Source organism: Peromyscus californicus, unplaced genomic scaffold, assembly GCF_007827085.1.
Source record: "Peromyscus californicus insignis strain IS unplaced genomic scaffold, ASM782708v3 Scaffold_1__1_contigs__length_55948999, whole genome shotgun sequence".
Taxonomy (NCBI): Eukaryota; Metazoa; Chordata; class Mammalia; order Rodentia; family Cricetidae; genus Peromyscus; species Peromyscus californicus.
The window spans coordinates 2,403,904-2,423,636 of NW_026294492.1; the positions used below are offsets into that span (position 1 = coordinate 2,403,904).

At 49.1% G+C, this 19,733-nt stretch overlaps 2 protein-coding genes across 2 annotated transcripts in view; both read left to right on the plus strand.

Moving 5' to 3' along the window:
* The window catches only part of Allc (allantoicase), a 38,808-nt gene extending 36,159 nt beyond the window's left edge, over positions 1-2,649 (plus strand). The window contains exons 11-12 of the mRNA XM_052745643.1: positions 995-1,119; positions 2,308-2,649. Of these exons, the coding sequence (XP_052601603.1) occupies positions 995-1,119; positions 2,308-2,511 (329 nt within the window). The 3' untranslated portion in view covers positions 2,512-2,649. The remainder of the gene's footprint in view (positions 1-994; positions 1,120-2,307) is intronic.
* A 261-nt stretch (positions 2,650-2,910) lies between these two features.
* Positions 2,911-19,733, plus strand: part of Dcdc2c (doublecortin domain containing 2C) — a 31,119-nt gene continuing 14,296 nt past the window's right edge. The window contains exons 1-3 of the mRNA XM_052747334.1: positions 2,911-3,745; positions 8,037-8,088; positions 17,100-17,176. Of these exons, the coding sequence (XP_052603294.1) occupies positions 3,459-3,745; positions 8,037-8,088; positions 17,100-17,176 (416 nt within the window). The 5' untranslated portion in view covers positions 2,911-3,458. The remainder of the gene's footprint in view (positions 3,746-8,036; positions 8,089-17,099; positions 17,177-19,733) is intronic.

Sequence of the window (19,733 nt, forward strand, 5' to 3'; positions counted from 1 at the left end):
AGAAGAGAGACTCAAGGCTGTAGTCTTTCATCTGGAGACCACCTTGCAATCCTGGGGCCCAGATTGTTTGACTAGGGCTCAGCACCCCTTAGTGTAGCCTACAATTATAACTCCTCCTCTTCGTCTTTTTCTTCCCTTGAAAGCTTTATTTATTATTATTTTTATGTGTAGATGTGACTGTGCAGGGAACCATGGTGGTTACATGGGGGTCAGACCCCCTGGAGCTGGAGATAGAGGCAGTTGTAAAGCACTTTTAACTACTGAGCCACCTCTCCAGCCCCAGGATTTCTTTGTTTTGCCACATTACAAAGTGACAGTGTAAGGCAAGCAGTTCCCAGCTCCATCATGACCTCAGAGGTGCTACGTAGCAGTAAGCAAGCAATTCAGCTTGCAGTCTGTGGTGCTTATTACATCCAACTTTCAAGGTATGAATGCATCCAACACATGGCTGCCTGCTTCTCATTCCTAGGAACCACACACGATCCTGGATGCCACAAGGCAGTCCAGTTCCATTCTTTCCTTTCTCCTACACTGTACTTTTTGCTTAGGAAGAAACTCTGGCTTGTTCCTGATTTTTTAAAATTAATAATTAATATTTATTTATTTTATTAATTTTTTTCATTTTACATGCCAACCCCAGTTCCCCCTCCCTCCCCTTCTCCCACTTCCCCCATTTCCCCCCACCCTACCCCCCATCTACTCCTCAGAGAGGGTAAGGGCTCCCTTGGGGAGTCAACAAAGTCTGGCATACCAAGTTTAGGCAGGCCCAAGCTCCTCCCCACTGCATGAAGAGGGACACACACGTTCTTGATTTTTGTTACTGTTTTGTGGTGCTGGGAAACGAACCTAGGGCCTCATACATGCTGGGCAAGTGTTCTACCACAGAGCTGTCTTCCCAGCTGTTTATGGATTTTGATCTGATTAACTTACCTGTATCCTAGAAGCTGAGCTAGGCTGAAGGAAACCGTTCCCAGGTCTCTGTTTGTTCCAACAGGCAATTCTCCCGACAGCTGCAAAGTGGATGGGTGCATCCTGACCACGCAGGAAGAGGAAGAAATGATCAGGCAAAAGTGGGATCTTCCTGCTCATAAGTGGAAGCCACTGCTTCCGGTCACCAAGGTTCGTGGGGGGCAGTTTGAGGACTGACCCTCAGTCTCTGGAGAAACCTGGGATCTTGTATATGCTATGCATCTCCCTACCACTGAGCTCCACCCCTACACACCTCCCTACCACTGAGCCCAACCCCTACACACCTCCCTACCACTGAGCTCCACCCCTACACACCTCCCTACCACTGAGCCCAACCCCTACACACCTCCCTACCACTGAGCCCAACCCCTACACACCTCCCTACCACTGAGCCCAACCCCTACACACCTCCCTACCACTGAGCTCCACCCCTACACATCTCCCTACCACTGAGCCCAACCCCTACACACCTCCCTACCGCTGAGTTCCACTCCTACACACTTCCCTACCACTGAGCTCCACCCCTACACATCTCCCTACCACTGAGCTCCACCCCTACACACCTCCCTACCACTGAGCTCCACCCCTACACACCTCCCTACTGCTGAGCTCCACCCCTACACATCTCCCTACCACTCTTACCCCTAGTCTCTTTTTTACTTTTAAAGACAGGGTCTTGATGAGTTTTGCAGGCCAGCCTTGAATTTGTAATCATCCCGTCTCTACCTCCCGAGCAGCCAGGATTATAGCTTTTCAAATTAATTTTCCTAGAAGTCTTTGCTCAGTTTAACAGTAAAATGAATGTACTATGGAAAGCCACACCTATGTTTTCACAGAGGATGATGGACTCTGTGACTTTTGCATGCCTAATAATCAAAATTTTGTTAAAACAAAACCAAAACCCATCATGTGCTAAGAATGCACACACAGGCATGTGTTCCTATAGTACATTTAACATATCTGAAGGGTGCCCAGCACACTACAAGTTGTCATACTGTGCCCATCTGTGGGATGGACACCCTGAGATGTGCTAGAGTTTCTCGGACCAGGGAAGTGGTCACCATGGGTGTGATGAGGCTCCATGTCACCCTGAAGACACCAGATGACCTCCTCTTTCATTTGATTAGTTCATCGACTTATGAAGAAATACCGTGACACTTGAACATGCACACCATTGTCACATGGGTGGCCTTACCCCACTAGCAGACTTCTGGTATACCAAATTATTACTGAGAAACTTTTCTTAAAGCCCCTTAAGGCCAGGCCCGACTGACTGCACTGGGGGAGTTATACACAATCCTCCTACAAGGACCTTGCATCTGCCTTTTTCCCCCCCAGCTATCTCCCAATCAAAATCACCTGTTGGACAGCCTGACCCTGGAGCTCCAGGATGTCATCACTCATGCCAGAATTACCATCACCCCGGATGGGGGCATAAGCCGCCTTCGGCTCAAGGGCTACCCCAGTTCCATCTGTTTGCTGCGGCCCCTCCGGGAGAAGCCCATGCTGAGGTTCTCTCTGGGCTTCAGGGCAAATCTTTAATTTGTCATCATCCACCCACTGTCCTCAGTGTTCCAAACACCTGGTGGTTCAATAAAGCGATCACCCAACTCACGGGTCTGTGTCTCCAGCTGCCACCCAGTTGGGAGCTTAAAAACTGGCCATGGCTAGGAATGGCGGATTGCCTCCTGAAGAAGCACTTTTTTTTTTTTTTTTGAAAAACACTACAAAATGGTGATTGTTAAAAGTAATCAATTTTCTGCACTGATTGTGCGTAGATTCTCCCTCTCCCTCTCCCTCTCCCTCTCCCTCTCTCTCCCTCCCTCCCTCCCTCCCTCTCTCTCCCTTCCCCTCTCCTCTCTCTCCCTCTCCCCCTCTCCCTCTCTCTCTCTCTTTCTCCCCCTCTCTCCCCCCCCTCTCTCTCCCTTTCCCCCTCTCCCTCACCCCTCCCTATCTGTTCCCCTTACTCCCTCCAGGCTGGCCTCAAACTTACAGAGACCTTCCTGCCTCTATCTCCCAAGTACTGGAATTAGAGGCAAGCACCACCTCACCAGGCTCTTCCTCTTCTTCCTGCATTCTTCCAGACCTGGTTCTGTGTGTCATACCCCTCCCAGGTCTGTGTTCTCACCTGTGGGGGCTTCTCTGTTCCATGCCTGTGAACTCTCTGAACTTCCCGCTGCTCCCACTCTTTTTTTTTTTTTCTGTCCTCGCCTGTCTGTGTTCTGAACCCCTCTCTGCATCCTTCATGTCCTTGGTCAGTCGCCCCTGGCCTGCCTGGCTCTCTCTGTCGCTCCTCGCCCCGCTGCCAGCCCAGTCACAATCGCTCCAGGACGTCAGCGTGTGCTGCAGGTTCACGGCCCACTGGCCTGGCAGCCCAGTCCCGCCTGTGGCCCGCAGCCCCAGGGAGCCCGTGGGTTCTCGGCGGGTGTGCTGGGTGTCCCCCGCCCCGTGCACGGTTCTGCGTGTCCCGACGTGAGCGAGCAGTGGCCATGGGCACACGCGGGCCCTATGTGCTGGTGGACACCACGCCGGCCAAGACCATCTTGGTGTACCGCAACGGGGACCAGTTCTACGTGGGCCGCAAGTTCGTGTTCTCGCGGCGCCGCGTCGCCAACTTCGAGGCTCTGCTGGAGCAGCTGACGGAGCAGGTGGACGTGCCCTTCGGCGTGCGGAGGCTCTACACGCCCACGCGCGGCCACCAGGTGCTAGAGCTGGACGCGTTGCAGGCCGGTGGCAAGTACGTGGCTGCGGGCCGCGAGCGCTTCAAGAAACTGGAGTAAGTGCAGCCTCTGAGATCACTTCCCACCCAGGCCTCTCTACAGCAGCACATCCCACCCAGCTCTCCGCAACATAGCACACCTCACTCGGGGCCTCACCCAGCTCTCAGGAGCAGCACACCCCATCCAGGGCCTCATCCAGGGCGTCTGGCTGCAGGAACCGCTGTCCCTGGTAGCAACAGGCTACATACAGAACGTGGGGTTCAGAGAATCCAAGTAAGGGTGGCAGCAAAGGGGTACAGATGAGTTTGCATGACTCTGGCACTTTTATTGCTATGACATAGATGCATGATATCTGCGGGTGAGTTCAACAACAGAGAAACAATTAGGCTTCATTTTCTTCATCTTTAATGGCGTGTGAAATCGGGCTCCAGCCTGCTCAATAAAACTATGAAACACTTCTGCACCGGCATCACTAAGGTGCACGGGCCTTAGATTCTGTTACTAGTCACCAGATAATAAGATTATAATTGTGTCATTAGCAGTCCTGGGGTTTCCCTCCGATGATGACCAGGGGCCTGTGGCTTGAAAGGTTTTCACAGAGCAGCTTGCTGGGTTACAGTTGTGAATGTACTGTTTAAGTCAAGCCTTCCTGGTTCTGCCTTGTCATACCTATCAAGGCCTGGGAGTGGGGAGAAGGTGTGACAGGCCATGGCAGCTGGTGGGAGAGAGACAGTCAAGGTCCAGGGAGTGGGCAAGGACCCCCTCTGTGTGGAACTGAATCCAGACATCCCTGCCTGAGCAACTTTGGGCAAACGAGATCCACTCAGTACTCACATTCTCATTAGTAAACCAGGTGGTGTCCACCTTACAGCACCACACTTTTAGGGGTTAACTAAATGCCCTTCTTCAAGGTGCCTGCACCCAGGGCCACTTTACATCTTCTTCTCCCTCTGGAAATGTCAAGGAAGTTGCTCAGTGACCACCAGCCCCAGAAGAAGAAAACCTGCCTCAGGTTTCACAGACACCCTTTAACCACCCGGCTGGCTGGATCCTGCTCTCTCTGGTCTGTCTCTATGTCCTCAGGAGTGCGACACCGAATAGCACACAGCACTTTGTGGTTTTGTGCCTTAATTTTCTGAATTGTTTTTTTTTGCATGTTTTGTAAAATGTAATGGTTGTCTCCTTTGGGAGACTACTGTTCATGAGAATATATGAAAACCAGGATCTTAGAGCTGACGAGCAATATGAACTTGGAAAAATGGAGAGTATGAGAAGGTTAGGAAGGTTGAAGGACAGGCTGGTGGGCGGAGTCAATGAGGGGCAGAGTCCTAGGGTGAATATCCGCAGGCTGAGCTTTGCCTGGTCTGGATAAGTTTCAAAGATCAGAGCATGAACTTTTTTTGCTTGCTTTTTTTTTTTTTTTTTTGGTGTTTCAAGATAGAGTTTCTCTGTGTAGCACAGAGAAACTGTCCTGGAACTTGCTCTGTAGATCAGGCTGGCTTGGAACTCACAGAGATCTGCCTTCTTCTGCCTCCCAAGTGCTGGGATTAAAGGCGTGCGCCTCCTTGCACAGGACCCTGGTTTGTTTCTCAGAACTTACGTGGTGGCTCACAATTACCTACAGCTCCAATTCTGGCCTCTGAGGGCACGGGGCATGCATGTGGTACACATCCATATGTGCATGCAGGCAGACGCTCATGCATATACATGACATAAACAACCACCACCACAAAGACCGAGGTCCTGTCCACCCTAGACAAGGACATGCCATCCTCCTGGTGACTGTACCTATGGCTCCCCAGTCGCCCCCTTGTCGGGGGCCATCTTTCTCTAGCCACTCTGTGAAGGTCAGGCTTAGTGACTTGACTCTGTGCCAAATACTTACTTCTTTTTCCTCTATCTACCAGCCCTAAGTTAATCCTTCCCTGCATAGGGTTAAAACTATACAGATCGGCAGCGATGGAAGACGCATATCTTTTTTTTTTTTTTTTTAAAAAGGAGGAGTCTTAAGATATCATTCTTAGGCTAGTCTGTATTATCATTTAAAAATGCTTTATTCTGTGGGAACATAGAAGGCTCTTTGAAAGTCCTAAGGGCCAAAAGTTGTGGCAAAATGAGGACATCTATAAAGCCCCATGCATGAGTGTAGGTGGTCTCATTTTCAGACTTTGGGTTCCACTCTGATGCTGGCCTGAAGTGGAGTCCCATCATAGCACTAGTAACCCTAACTAAGATAAACTGGTAACAGGATCATGAGGTACTGCTGTGACAGACTTGACCATGTGCTTTTGGGAGGATTGTAGAAGGATTTTGAAACTTTGGGCAAGAAAAACCATTGAGTGTTCAAAACCTGGTGAACTGTTCTGTGGGAGCTTGGAGGATGATGTTGAGAGCAGTGTAGATGATGGAGGCCTGGCTGGTGAAGTTCCAGAAGGAAGTTTGAGAGTCACTTAAAGACTCTATCAGGGCTGTTTGCTATTTTGAATTGAGAATCTGTGGTTTTGGTCAGCTGGGGCTGAAGAATAAGCTGAGTTTAACAAGAGACCAGAACCACTGAAGTAAAACATTTGCTTTACTGGAACAATTGATGTTGCTTAGCTGAGGCTAAGAAGTTAGCAATGATTAAGAAAAGACCAGTGTCGAGGTGAAATCTTCTGGGAAGTGTTTCCTCAGAGACAGCACATAGCGACTGTGTTACAGAGGTGGCCAAGGTTGTACCTTGGCACAGACAGCTGGGCTTGGTCGTGTGTAAGAGTCACCCAGGTGATGCTGGTTTTGAAGGGGTGAAGGGGTCATGGAGAGCAGTTGAGGCTTGGCACTGTGAGAGGCCAGGAGAGGCCATTGGTGAAGGTGCAGCCCAGTTGCAGCAGAAGACCCCAGCATTTTGGAGATGCTAGTATCAGACGACCGCTGAGAACAGCAGCAGCTGTGGTGGCGTGGAGCCTGCCTGCACCCAGAAGACAGGCTGTGTGTGCTATAGAGGACAGAGCTATAGAAGTGACCCAGGCCCTTTGGAGGAGTCCAGGAGATCATGAATGAATCCTAGTATTGGTAACCACCGAGTGATTGTTAGGCAGGAGGCAGGTTTCTAGCTCCAGGGCTGCACTCAAGGGAGGGCAATGTCTGATGACATCTACTTTGCAGCATACACTTGCTACCTGCTCTGACTTCACTCCTCTATAAGTGGAGATGACCATGGTGCTTGTGTGCTGGTAATCCCAGAGCCAGTGGCAAGAGTATGACAAGTTCTAGAACAGCCTGGGCTACAGAGTCAAGCCATCTCAAAACAAATAACCACAAAACAAACAAAAAACAAAAACCTGTAGACAGAGTTTTCCTGTCCTGACTGCCAGCTCCAAAATAATCACAAAGAGGCTTAATATTAATTATAAATGCTCAGCCAATAGCTCAGGCTTATTACTAACTAGCTTTTACAACTTAATTCATTTCTGTTAATCTATGTGCTGCCACGAGGCTTGTGACTTTTAACCTTTATCTCATTTTGTATGTCCGACTCATCCTGTGTTTGGCTGGCAATTCCTCTGACCCTGCCCTTCCTCTACCCAGCATTCTCCCTGTGTCAGGCTGTCTCACCCAATCTCTTGCTGCCCAGCTATCAGCCAATCAGCTTTTTATTAACAATGAGAGCAATACATATTTACAGTGTACAAAGATTGTTCCACAGCAAAACCCAAATCCCAACCAACCAACCAACCAACTAAGCAACCAACCAACCAACCAACCAACCAATTAACCAGCCAACCAACTAAATTACCATCATCACCAAAAAAGTCAGAAGGCTAGTGAATTAGATCATTATTCCCTATTGTTTAAAATATTTAATTAAATGTTTTAAATAAAAATACTTAAAATAGTTTTTAAAAGATTTTATTTACTTAAAAAATGTGTATGAGTGTTTTGCCTGCATTTTGTATGTATACCATGTGCATGCTTGGTACCTGTAAAGGCCAGACATAGATCCTGGAAAACTCAAGTAACAGATGGTTGTGAGCCACCATTTGGGTACTGGGAACTGAGCCTGGGTCCTCTGGAAGAGCAGTCAGTGCTCTTAACCACCAAGCCACCTCTCCAGCCTTAGACCATTATTTCTAAGGTCACTCTAATGAATACATGCATCTGAGGGAGAGACATGTCCCTGGAAAGCGTTCCCCAGGGCAGGGCTGGTTAGCATGGCTCGGGGGTTCCCAGGACACACTGCAGTGGATTAATTTCTGACTCGTGGGGTTGTCTGCTTCATTGCTGACATTGGCTGCCTGGGCAGAGGCTCCATGGGTCAGTGTGAATATTGTCTTTCTAATTTTGATTTCTCCTCTCTTTTTTTTGCAGCTATATTCATATAGTTCCCAGGAAACCTTCAAAGATGCGAAAGTTGAAGGAAGTAAGTGTTTGAGACTAATAAGATGAACTGAATTAGACCACTTGGGCTACAGGTTTATCAACTTTCTTTGGTTTTCATGACCCATCATCTGGCTTTACTGGTTTTCCCATTTCCCCGATTCCTATTTTATTATGTCTGTTCCAACTTGTATTCCCTTGTGTTGTGTAAGAAGGTGTCTCTTTGGGGGAACCTCTTTTACATCCCTTCTCTCTCTCTGCAGGATATGCCACTCCTTCCCCAGGGATCTCTGTGCTGGATTGTGAGGGCTAATGACTTCTGAGTTTTTGTTAGAGCTGTTTCAGAGACAGTGTCTTGTCAGGGTTTCCAGGTTTGGTGTCAGGCTGACGGGGAAGGTGTTTTGGATGGTCACTGGGCACATCATCATCCCTTCCAGTGTGCCAGCTTTCTTATTTCCTCCTCCTCCTCTGCTTCTGTCTGAAGACCTGGCTCCCTTCCCTCAGGCTGGCACCGAAGCTGCTGTGATCGCTAACCAAGCATGCAGTTGGACCATAGAAGAAAAGGGCTGGGTAACCGTGGTGAACACGCCTCTGACTAAACCTAGGTTGAATCCCTCTAGTCTTGCATTTCTCTTGTTCATCACTTTCTTCTCCACCCTGCCCACTTATTCTTTTTACAATGGCCATCATTAGAGCCCGGTAGGAGGTAATTATTACCAATCCAGGAGTGGCCGGGTCTCATTTGCTATCTTTTTTTTTTTTTTTTTTTTTTTTTTTTTTTTTTTAGGGCAGAATGGAAGAGGTTCTGGAGGGTGAACTTCCTCCAAGAACATTGTTGGCAGTGTGTGTGCATGTCTGTGTCTGTGTGTGCACGTGTGAGTGTGTGCACGTGTCCCTCAGCATGCATGTTCCTGCTATTGGGAAGAGAGAGGCTTCAGCTGCTTGGTGGTGATGATGGCGATGGGGGCGCCAAGTACTCCTGCTTCCTTCCTAGACTCTCAGAGGGCACATTACAAAGCACATCAAATTGGCTTAGTCATACAACTCATCATTGAAAAATTGTCTCTGTGTGTGCACATTTGTGTGCACTAGTGAGGGCATTGGCATGCCATGGCACGGGTGACGGCATGGGTGCAGAGGTCAGGTGACAGCCTTCAGTGTCCCCACCTTCCACCTTGTTTGAGGCAAGGCTTCTGAGCCTCTGTGAAAGCCCGGCTAGCTTTAGGGCTTCTGGAGGATTCTCTCATCTCTGACTTCCACATCCCTGTAGGAGCGCTGGGATTACAGATGTGCATGCTACCTTCATGCAGCTTTTCTGAGGGCTCTGGGGGTTCAAACTCAGATCCTCACATGTGCACAGTAAGTGCTCCACCTGCTGAGCCCTCTACCCAGCCCCTTAACTGCTGAGCCGTTTCTCCAGCCCTTCTTCACACAGGAAACAAAAGGGCCGGAGGATGTATCTCAGCCAGTAGAAAACTTTCTTAGAATGTAGGAAGCCTGGAATTTGAGCCACCAGGAGTGGGTTGGCACTCTAACCCTGGCACTCTGAAGGTGGAGGCAGGAGAATCTGGAGCCAAAACCATCCTCAGCTACATAGTGCATTTCCGGCCAGCCTGGGCTACATGAGACCCTGTCTCAAAAACAAAAAACAATCAACATTTTTACAAATAAAAACAAGAACTGTGCAGATCATGGCACGCTCCTTGAGGTACTCATGGTCTCTGGCACCCATGTGTCTTTGATATTAATTGGCTCAAACAGCAGCTTAGGGACCTGATGTTTAATGGCAGAGATTTCTTCATGGACACCCCCACCCCCTTTCCACACATACACCGGAGCATAGGAGAGTGTATTGCTCATTATCTGGTTTCTTTCTGCATGTGTTTATGCGAGGACGTCTCTCCTTGGCGCTGGAGTCTTTTTGGTTTAGGCTTTGCATGGCAAGCAGTGTTTGGATGTTTCCTGAAGGTGTCTCACGGACAGCGTGAGAACAGGTAAAGAGCAGAGACTTGGCCTCACAATGACAACCACAAGCAACTGTCAGGTGAGCCCTCCCTTCGCCTGTTCCAGGCTCTTGCCACGGTGTGTTTTCCATGGGTACCTTTCACTCTGAAACCCGTGGCCTTGTGAAGGGATTTGTTACTGTGCCTGCATCATACACACGAAGAGCAGGTCGGGGAATGTTAAGCATCTGAGGCCCACATTACACTGTTAAGAGTCAGAGCCGTCCCGGGTGTCCCTGAGCACTCGGCCAGCATGGTGCCGCATGGTGTGAACTGTGAGGACATGCCTTGGGGTGGCTTTTCATGGACAAGAGCCCCTGATGTCGTGCACTCCTGGGGAGAGTGTATAATCTGGTTCCCTGTCACTTGGCTATTTTGTGGAGTTGTTTTGGAAATTAGTTAGGCTGTTTTGTAGAGCCTACCACCAGGCTTAGCGCCAGGTGGTAACTGTATTACAGCTGCATTGAGAACTACTCCATGGTTACCCTCATGTCTCCATTCTAGGCTTAGTTTTTTTTTTTTTTTTTAAAGATTTATTTATTCATTATGTATACAGAAGAGGGCGCCAGATCTCATTACAGATGGTTGTGAGCCACCATGTGGTTGCTGGGAATTGAACTCAGGACCTCTGGAAGAACAGTCAGTGCTCTTAACCTCTGAGCTATCTCTCCAGCCCTAGGCTTAGTTTTACTACCTTGGGTAGTAGTAGGTTTATAGCCCATTAGGCACTTCAGCCTCAGGTAGATGAGTGATGTGTGTGACTCATCAGATCTGATAAGTATGAGTGAGACTGTCTTTCCCACCAGACAGTAAAGGCCACATTTGCTAGACTCCTCTTAGGACATGATTACATGGAGTACAGGGAACAAGAATCCAGAATGTGTACTTAATGGCTGCAGTTATTTAATTAGGCAGGTGCTATTGGGGTTAATGAGTCATTAACACATCAGAAGAGCAATTAGCCCGTTGTTTCCATAGTTGTATGCAATCAAGCAGAAAGCCCTTTCTAGGGTGTCTGTACCCAGTAGAATTTCTCAGAGCGCAATTTCTGTTATTTTGTTTTCAGACAAGGTCTGTAAATGCACGCTTGTTGCTGCTATCCACGGCATTTAGTTTTCTCACTGTAGTATGAGGGTCACTTTATATGCAAAGCACAACAGAGCAATAGTGCATGCGTGAACTTTCTGCAGCCTTCACTGGTCTCATTCACTCTGGATCCCTTCCCCTACTGGCTACTAGTAGAGTTTCTGTGATTAGCAGAGTTGTGTATTTGTCCTGGTACTTTTCCCCCATCCACTGTCCATTCAGCTTCATGGGTAGTTACCATAATCTCCTGGGGGCTGCTCACTCACTGGTCAGCACTAGGGTCATTCTGTTGAAGGACTTCCTACCCCAAGAAGGTTCATACTTGAAAGGATGTTGTAAGCCATGAAACAAGAACACCATAAGCAATATGAAGGCTGAGTCGCTGCAAGCTACTTTCTAGATACTTAGCTTTATACACACAGGCCAGTCCAGCTGTCACCCCTCATTCCAAAAGCTGATTAATACAGTCCACAGCTGTCAGTACAGAGACTTACAGCTGGTCCATGTGTAGAGAATTGGTCATTGTGAAGTGTTCAGAACCCTAAATGGAAGTCACTACCACACTCCTTACAAGAGGGGATGGAAACACTGTAAGAGGCAGAGATCAGAGAATATTGTTGGAAAGTAATGTCTTCTGGGCCTAATAAGGACACTGAACTCATGAACTCTCACCCATTGTGGTTGCTGGCACAAGACTTGCACAAGATCAAGCCAGTCAGCACTTCTGTGTACAGAAAGAAGGGATGTAAGAGACCCCCCCTCTTCTAGCTAAGGAGATGTTGGCAGTTGCTGGGCAGCACTAATTAGGCTCAGTAGATTATTAAAAATAAGTCACGAAGTAAGGAGAAAGGGGTTTTGGGGGTGGCTGGGAGGTGTTGGAAGGACTGAATGGGAGGTAGCTATGACTTAAATACATTATGTTCATGTATGAAATAACCCAATGATACCAAAAAAATTTCAAAAAACAAACCCCCCAAACAAGGATGGAAAGAGACAGGGCAGAATCCATGAAGGCCAGCTAGAATGCAGAGCATGAGGAGGGCAATGACAGAATACCCCGTCTCTGCTTGCTGTGAAGAAGGGTTTGGGACTGAGGAGCTGGGTCTGTTAGTGGAGCGCTTGCCACTCAAGTGTAAGGACCTGAGTGTAAACCCCGGTGCCCATGGAAAAAACAGGGGCTGGCTAGGTATGGTGGCACATACCTAATCCCAGCCCTCTGGAGGCAGAGGCAGGTGGGTAGAGGTGAGTTCCAAGTTAGCCAGGGCTACAGTGTGAGATCCCATCTCAACCAACAAAACCTGGGCCTGGTGGTGCACACCTGTAAACTAATCAATGCATAGAGCGCCATCCTCTGGAACATGGGCAACATACCATGGGCCACACTGCTACAGAAAACTGCCTCTCCCTCCTCCAGTAGTCAGAAACTGCCACTATCTCCTCAGCTAGGGGGTAGGGCCTCTTTAAGTTCCTTCTTCTCTGTGTTAGAGCCCTCAATGGCTTGCTCTTGTGCAGGTCATGGGCCAGCAACCACAGCTACCATGAGTTCATGAGTGGAATGTCCTTGTCAGGAAGATATTATTTTGCAGCAATATTCTTTGTCTTTTAGCTTTCACACTCCTTTCACCCCCCCCTTTCCAGAGATAGAGTGGTCTCTGGGGCTTGGTGACTAGTCAGTCTATAGCCAGTTGATGAGCTCCAGGTCCCAGCAAGAGATCCCCACTTTAAAAATCAAGGGATGGGTGGGTGGTCCTGGGGAATGACACCAGAGGTTGACTCTGGCTTCCACATACATGCACATGGGCACCTGTATACTTGAGCAGGCACTACACACATGCATGCATGCACGCGTGCGCGCGCGCACGCACACACACACACACACACACACACACACACACACACACACACACACACACACACACACACACACACACACACACACACACACACACACACGAGGTTAGGGCAGCAAACAGTTAGGAAGAGCTAGGGGTGGACAGAGTGACTAGGAACAGCTGGGGAACAAGAAACCAGGGCCCCACGTGTGGCTCTGATAGTTCAGTTGAGAGGAGCCAGACATGAGATGAGACATTACCCCAGTTTCACTGTTGCACAGATGGATCTTGGTGTTGTCTTCTAAGATGGTGAGTATAAGTAACTGTTGCCACTCAGTGGATTTGGTCTTGGGTTTTGGCACCAAAATATAAGTGTGTTGCAACTCTGTGAGGCCAGTTTTGCAACTCTGGGGGAAAGGTATCCTGACTACTTGGGGAGTCAGGTGACACCTTGAGCTGCTAGGACAGCTCTGATGGCTGGAACTGCAACAAGACAGCTCAGCCCTGGACAGTGAGGTATTCTGGATACCTCGAGCTGCTAGGACAGCTTTGATGGCTGGAGTTGCCATGAGACAGCTCAGCCCTGGGAGGGAAGGTATTCTGACTGCCCGGGAGAGTCAGGCCTGGAGCTGCTAGGACAGCTCAGCAGGGAAGGATATCCTGACTGCTCAGGAGTCAGGCTATACCTGGTGTGGTGGGGGATGGTCTCCCTGTAGGATATAGCAATCCTGCTCCCCTTCTGGAGAGCCCCCCACTTAAGAGGGCTTCCTAGCAGAGCTCTGCTTCTTCTCTGGCCTAAGATGTTGCTTCTTTTTTCTTCACTCTGCAAAAAGGGGAAACCCCTGCAGAAATGTAGCAATCTCCTCTGGCTCTGGAGAAAAGTGTTACTTTTCAGCTCCCCCTTGATCAGTCCCCTGAGGGACATCTCAGCAAGGTTTTTTCTGCTCAGTCCACTATGGGACATCTGTCTTAGCAATCTTCTCCTCTGGGCTGACAAATTAAGATCTTCACACTCAAAACTCTTTTGAGAAAGATATTTATCTGGGAAGGAGTAGTCCAGGAGAGTAGCTACCTCTACCAGGGTAGAGAGAACAGCCCACAACTGACCAGGCAGGGCGGCTTATACAGGATGTCTCGGGGGTAGAGTCAACCAGGGATTGATTAGTTTTTTTTCTGCTCAGGGATTAGTTAGTTTTGTGGGTTAGGAGCAGAGATGGCTCTGACTTCAGAGCCAAATTATGTTTCTTTCACTGGCATTTCTTGGCTTTTTTGACATTAGTTCTAAGGCCAGGGCATATTTCTTTCACTGACTGATTCTAGGAACCAAGAGTGTTTCTTTGGTACTGGTTTCAGAGTCAGGGCATGTTTCCTTGATTCTGTATTTAGTGATCAAAGTGTTCCTTTATCTGGCTCAGGTCTCAGACCTAGGCTGTGTTTCTTTCCCTGGTTCTTGGCTTCAGGGTCAGGGTGCTACTTTCCTGCTCTGGGATTGTTGGTTTCACTGGTCAGTTGGCCAGGAGCAGAGATGCTGTGATCTCAGAGCCAAACTGTGTTTCTTTCACTGGCCTTTCTTAGCTTTTTGACACTAATTCTAAGGCCAGGGCATATTTCTTCCACTGACTCTGATTCTAGGGTCCAAGAGTGTTTCTTTGGTACTGGTTTCAGAGTCATGGCATGTTTCCTTGGTTCTGGGTTTAGGGATAAAGTGTTCCTTTTTCTGGCTCAAGTTCTAGACCCAGGCTGTGTTTCTTTCCCTAGTTCTGGGCTCCAGGGTCAGGGTAGGTTTCTTTAGCCAGCCCCTTTTCCCTACAGTGAGGTCTGGAGTGGACATGTGTGGGTGATCAGCAATTCTGCTAGGACCCAAATAAGACTAAGATGTCTGAGGAGACACACCTATCCTCCCCTGAGTATGGTAGGGGACTCTCACATTAACTTAATTTTAAGTACTTATAACAAATATGATCGATTCTACATCGTGTCTTTTAGAAAACATTCTGCCATTTCATGGTCGTAAGAATTCTGTAAGATAGGTCATCTCCCCTGCAAAGAATTAGCAAACTGCTGCTTAGAGTGGCCAGTCACATAGCTGTGCCTGCTAGGGCTGGGATCTGACCCGAGCCATCCGACTCTCAGCCCGTGATTTCCTGCCTGTGAGTCTGTGCTGAGATATGTCCTATTTTCTGCCTCCCGGTCATCATGTCTCTGTTCTGGCCACTGGTAGCCAATGGGTACAGTAGATGCCAAAGCCTCTGCTCCTCCTCCAGGCCTAGCATGCCACACATCCTTCTTCTAAATGGGGTCCCCAGGGTTCAGGGTCAGTACATTCTTGCCTCTGTGGTGTGTGTGTGTGTGTGTGTGTGTGTGTGTGTGTGTGTGTGTGTGTGTGTATGTGTGTACGTATGTCTGTGTGTGATACGTTGACCCTTATTTTCCAGTCTCTGGCTGTCTCTTACTCTCTTTGAAGAAAATCTGTTGGTGACTTTTTATTCATCTTGAGATGTTCAGACAAGCTCCCCGGATGAGCAGGCTAAGTGCCATCTAGTGCTGGGCTGGGGAAGGCTTGGGAGGGAGAGATGAAAGGGTGGGACAGGCTCCTGAGTCCCCTTGCTGGACAGGCAGAGCAAAGCAGGGTCTGGGGACTGGTAGAGGTGCCGTCCCCAGCCAGGTCCTTAGAGTCATATAGAAAGTGTGGGAGGGAGGTGTTTGCCAGACCAGGGTTCTTCTGTGCTTCTGGTGGATGTGGGTTGGGACGTGGGCCCCCTAGCCTGAGAAGTGTGTGTGGGGGTCTTAGCAGAGCAAGGAGTGGGAGGACCCCAACTGGTATTGTGTGTAGTGTCAGGTACACAGGACAGCCCTGTGGAAAGGGCACTCCATGCAATGTATAGTGTGAGGTAGGAGGGTCACCAGGCTCTGGGTATTCATGAGGAGTGGCTCCTCCTGTATCATTTTAGAGATAACTTTGAACTTGGGAGGGTAGTGAGTATGGGGAAGAGGGGAGCCTGGATTGTGCTGAGCCACAGGCCCTCATAGTCTGCTGAGCCTGTGGCTTATGTGGACATGAGGTAAGGTTACTGACTGACACAGAGAGTATGGAGTAGCTGAGAGGTATGGTAGGGAGGCACAATGCTAGATGCCTTATTGCTCAGGTGGGACTTATCATGATGGGTGATGGCCAGTGATGGGGGTGACAGGGAAGTGGGGCTCAGGCAGGATTGGCCTTGTTACCAAGTGAAGGATGTGGAGACTTGCAGCATGCCACAGAACAGTTGTGGGGTAACTTGAGACAGAGGTAGAGGATGTGACTTAGTGAGTGGGAGTAGGGACACGGTGAGAGGTGGGGACCTATACTGTCCACGTGGTGGACTGAGGGACGGAGACCAGTGGTCAGGGCAGCCTTTTAGAGGAGCTAACGACATCACTGGAGTGGCCCACGGGGCTCTGGCCAAGGTGCTGGGCCTGTCTGCTGCCTAGCTCAGGGGTAGCCTTGACTTCCCAATCTTTTCCTCCTGCATCTCTGTGCACTCCTGGCCAGCAGGCTGGGAGAAGAGAGTTATTATTCTCCTATGCCAGGACCCCCAAAATTTCTTCCTGTTTGGATATCCTGAGGTGAAGTCCTGAGAAGGCCTTGCCTTTGCCTCTGCATATTCATTCTTAGGAAAGAGCCCAGCAGGCCTGGGGAATGTAGGGAAGTTGTCCCTCCTGGCTACCACACTCCACTCTATGGTCTGAAAACGGAAGCCACCTTGTCCAGGCCTCTTACCCTGTAATATGTCCAGCAGAGCGTGGGGACACCTTGGCTACCAGTGTGCATTTACTGGGTGCATCACTGGGTGTATCCCTACTGTGAGCCATGTACCCTCCTCAGCTTTGTCATTCTTTGCCCTGACACTCTGTGTGTCTCCCTCCCACTCCCCACCACTGGAGTATAAGCCTTCAGCCTACCTCACCTCCACATGTCACCTACTGGAGAGAGGTTGGATTCCTGGTGCACACCCACCCCTCTGAGTCCCTGGGGACCTGTCCTTGGTGCTCTAAAACCTTGATGGTTTGGGGGTCCTACTGTCCTTGCTGTTGGTACTGACTAGTGTTTGCTCGTCTGAAGTGAACTCTGAGGCCTGTGGTTTGTTTTGCAGATCAAGCCGGTGGTACATTGTGACATCAACGTGCCTTCCAGGTGGCAAACACAGAGCAGGACCTCCCGGCACATAAAGTGAGTTCATTATCATGAGCGCCAGACCTGAGCATGTCCTGGCTCCTCTCAGGCAATGCTCTCCAGATGGGCCACCTATTCTCAGCCGGTTCCTCACTTCCTCTTCAGCTTCCTCTCCTCCTCCTCCTCTGTCTCTCTGGTCACATACCACCTCTCTCTGATGAGTCTCCAAGTTGTCCTTCTCTGAGGATGCTGTCCAGTTGGGGTGCCGTCCTCTGCAGCAGTTTCCATGAGGTGAAAAAGCAACGGTTAGAGAGAGAGAAGGGAATGGCCCAGTGAGGCAAGCTTTGCTTCTCCCACCTATCTGCAAAGTCTCTAGGACTGTGTTCTTGGATGTCACTCGCCCTCAGCTTCCAGAAGGGAGTCATTGAGAAACACAAGTCAGGGGTTCCCACACTGCCTCTTGAAAATACCGGGCCTCAAAAGAGCCAGGCTCTCAAGCAGTAGGACCTTTCTTGGACCTGTAACGTGCAGAGAAAGGATAAGTATATAGTTAGTCTAAAACAAAAGCACCAGGAGCTTGGCAAGACAGTGGGTAGAGATACTTGCCCACACGTCTGATAACTTGAGTTCAACCTCTGGAAACTATAAGGTGCTAGAAAAGAATTGATTTCTGGTAGATTGTCCCTTGATCTCCACATTGGTTCTATACTCACACATTCATACATACATCTGCAAATACACACACACACACACACACACACACACACACACAAGGTTTTAGGTCATTGGTTCAGTGAGTGAAGGTGCTTGTTACTGAACCTGATGACCTCCATTCAATCCTCTAGACTCACAGGGTGGAGGGAATTAACTCCTATAAGTTGCTCTCTGACCTTCATACAAGTCCTGTGACATGTACAAGTGCATGCATACACACACACACACACACACACACACACACACACACACACACACATCCCACAAATGCATTTTAAAAGTGTTTGAAAACTATCAGGGCTTCTCTGAAATGATAGAAGTCCCAGTGTTTCTGTGTTTTGCAGACACCATCTTTTCTGTAGAACATGCCACACTCTTAGGGAATGTAACTGGTTTGTGAGTCCTGGTTAATGAAGACCCATACATCTCTGTAGCACAGCTTCGGGCCATGGCCCAGGAGATCCGTGACTCTTGCAGAAGATGTGTTTTACCTCCTCATAGGAATGCTGGGAAGTTCCACTAGATGGACCCAAATAACCATCTAAATGCAGCGTCCTTCCACTACGGAAAAAGCCGATCATATTGGCCGGGAGAGCTTGCGATTGTGAAAGCAAGTGGAAGTTAGGGAGAGGTTCTGTGTCCGGTGCTCTGTGTCAGGCGTTCAGGGTAGGAAGGACTTTGACCTTCCCTTGGAATGGAATGGCAGGGCTGACATCACTTGTGGAGTGTAGCTTTTGTTCTGTGGAGGGACAGCCTGGAGCTCCTTGGTGGGACAGAGGGGGCATCACATAGATGGTTGTGACCATAGAAGTGTGAAGTCACCCAGTTGGAGGCTGAGGCTCAGAGGTGGGACCTGGTTCTGGTCTTCACCATGGAACCCGTGATTCCCACTCTGCAAGGACATCCTTCGCCTATGCTGCTCTGTAGTGGGGTGCCCTCTCTCAGTTTAGCTTCACGTGGAGAAGTAAAGAATAGTGTGTGTGTGTGTGTGTGTGTGTGTGGTGGGGTGGGGTTCAGAGAATTTTATTTCCATTGTTTCTTAGAAGTGAACTGGAGAAAAGTTTATAAATCCTGGGAATGGTTTCCCAGAGACTCCCTACTCCCTGTGGGTGAGGTCATTGGAACTGGAGGGTAGCAGGCAGATATTTGGTCTGTTGGTGAGCAAGAGAAGGCAGGGGACAAAAGGTGACAATGCCCCAGACCATGGGTAGAAGCTGACTGTAGTAGCATCACATCTGCTGCATAGCTCTCAGGGCAGTGGTCTGCCTCGGGGCATTGCTAGCTGCCGAGGCTCTTAGTAGAGCCTCAGGTTGAAAAGTTCATCTGAAGTCTCTTCCCATCTCACTAGTACTTCAATTTTTAGTTGTGAGACCCAGACCTGAAGTTTAACATCAGTGTATGCCATGAGTGGAATCATGCAGAATCCCACCTGAATTCAGTTCACTGACCAATACGGTCCTCTCCCCTGGAAGTGGTGGTGGTGTACACAAGTAGGCAGCTTGGGTGACTGGGTCTGGAGGTATTTTGGCAGAAAAGTGTTTAGGAAACACTTTGAAGATAGAGGTTTCAGAGTGAGGATGATGGTCTTTGCTGTTGGTCATGGGAGAAAGCCATCTGTCCCCGTGGAGGAGGAGGCTGGGGAACAGCTCCCCTTGGCCTGTACCACATCACAGGTTTTGCTGAGACTGTGTTTGTGGTAGAAGAAGTGAGGATAACTGCCGGTCAAGATAAAAGTTGACGAGTCCAGAACCATTGTTTTCTCCCGTCTGCAGTGAGGACTCATGCTGTGTAAATGATAAACTTGGAGGCCATCCAGTGGTCATCTGAGCAGACTAAACATCTGGCCTTTCCCTGTCCAATTCCTTCAAGTGCCAGGTTGTTACTTAGGCCATTAGGCCCC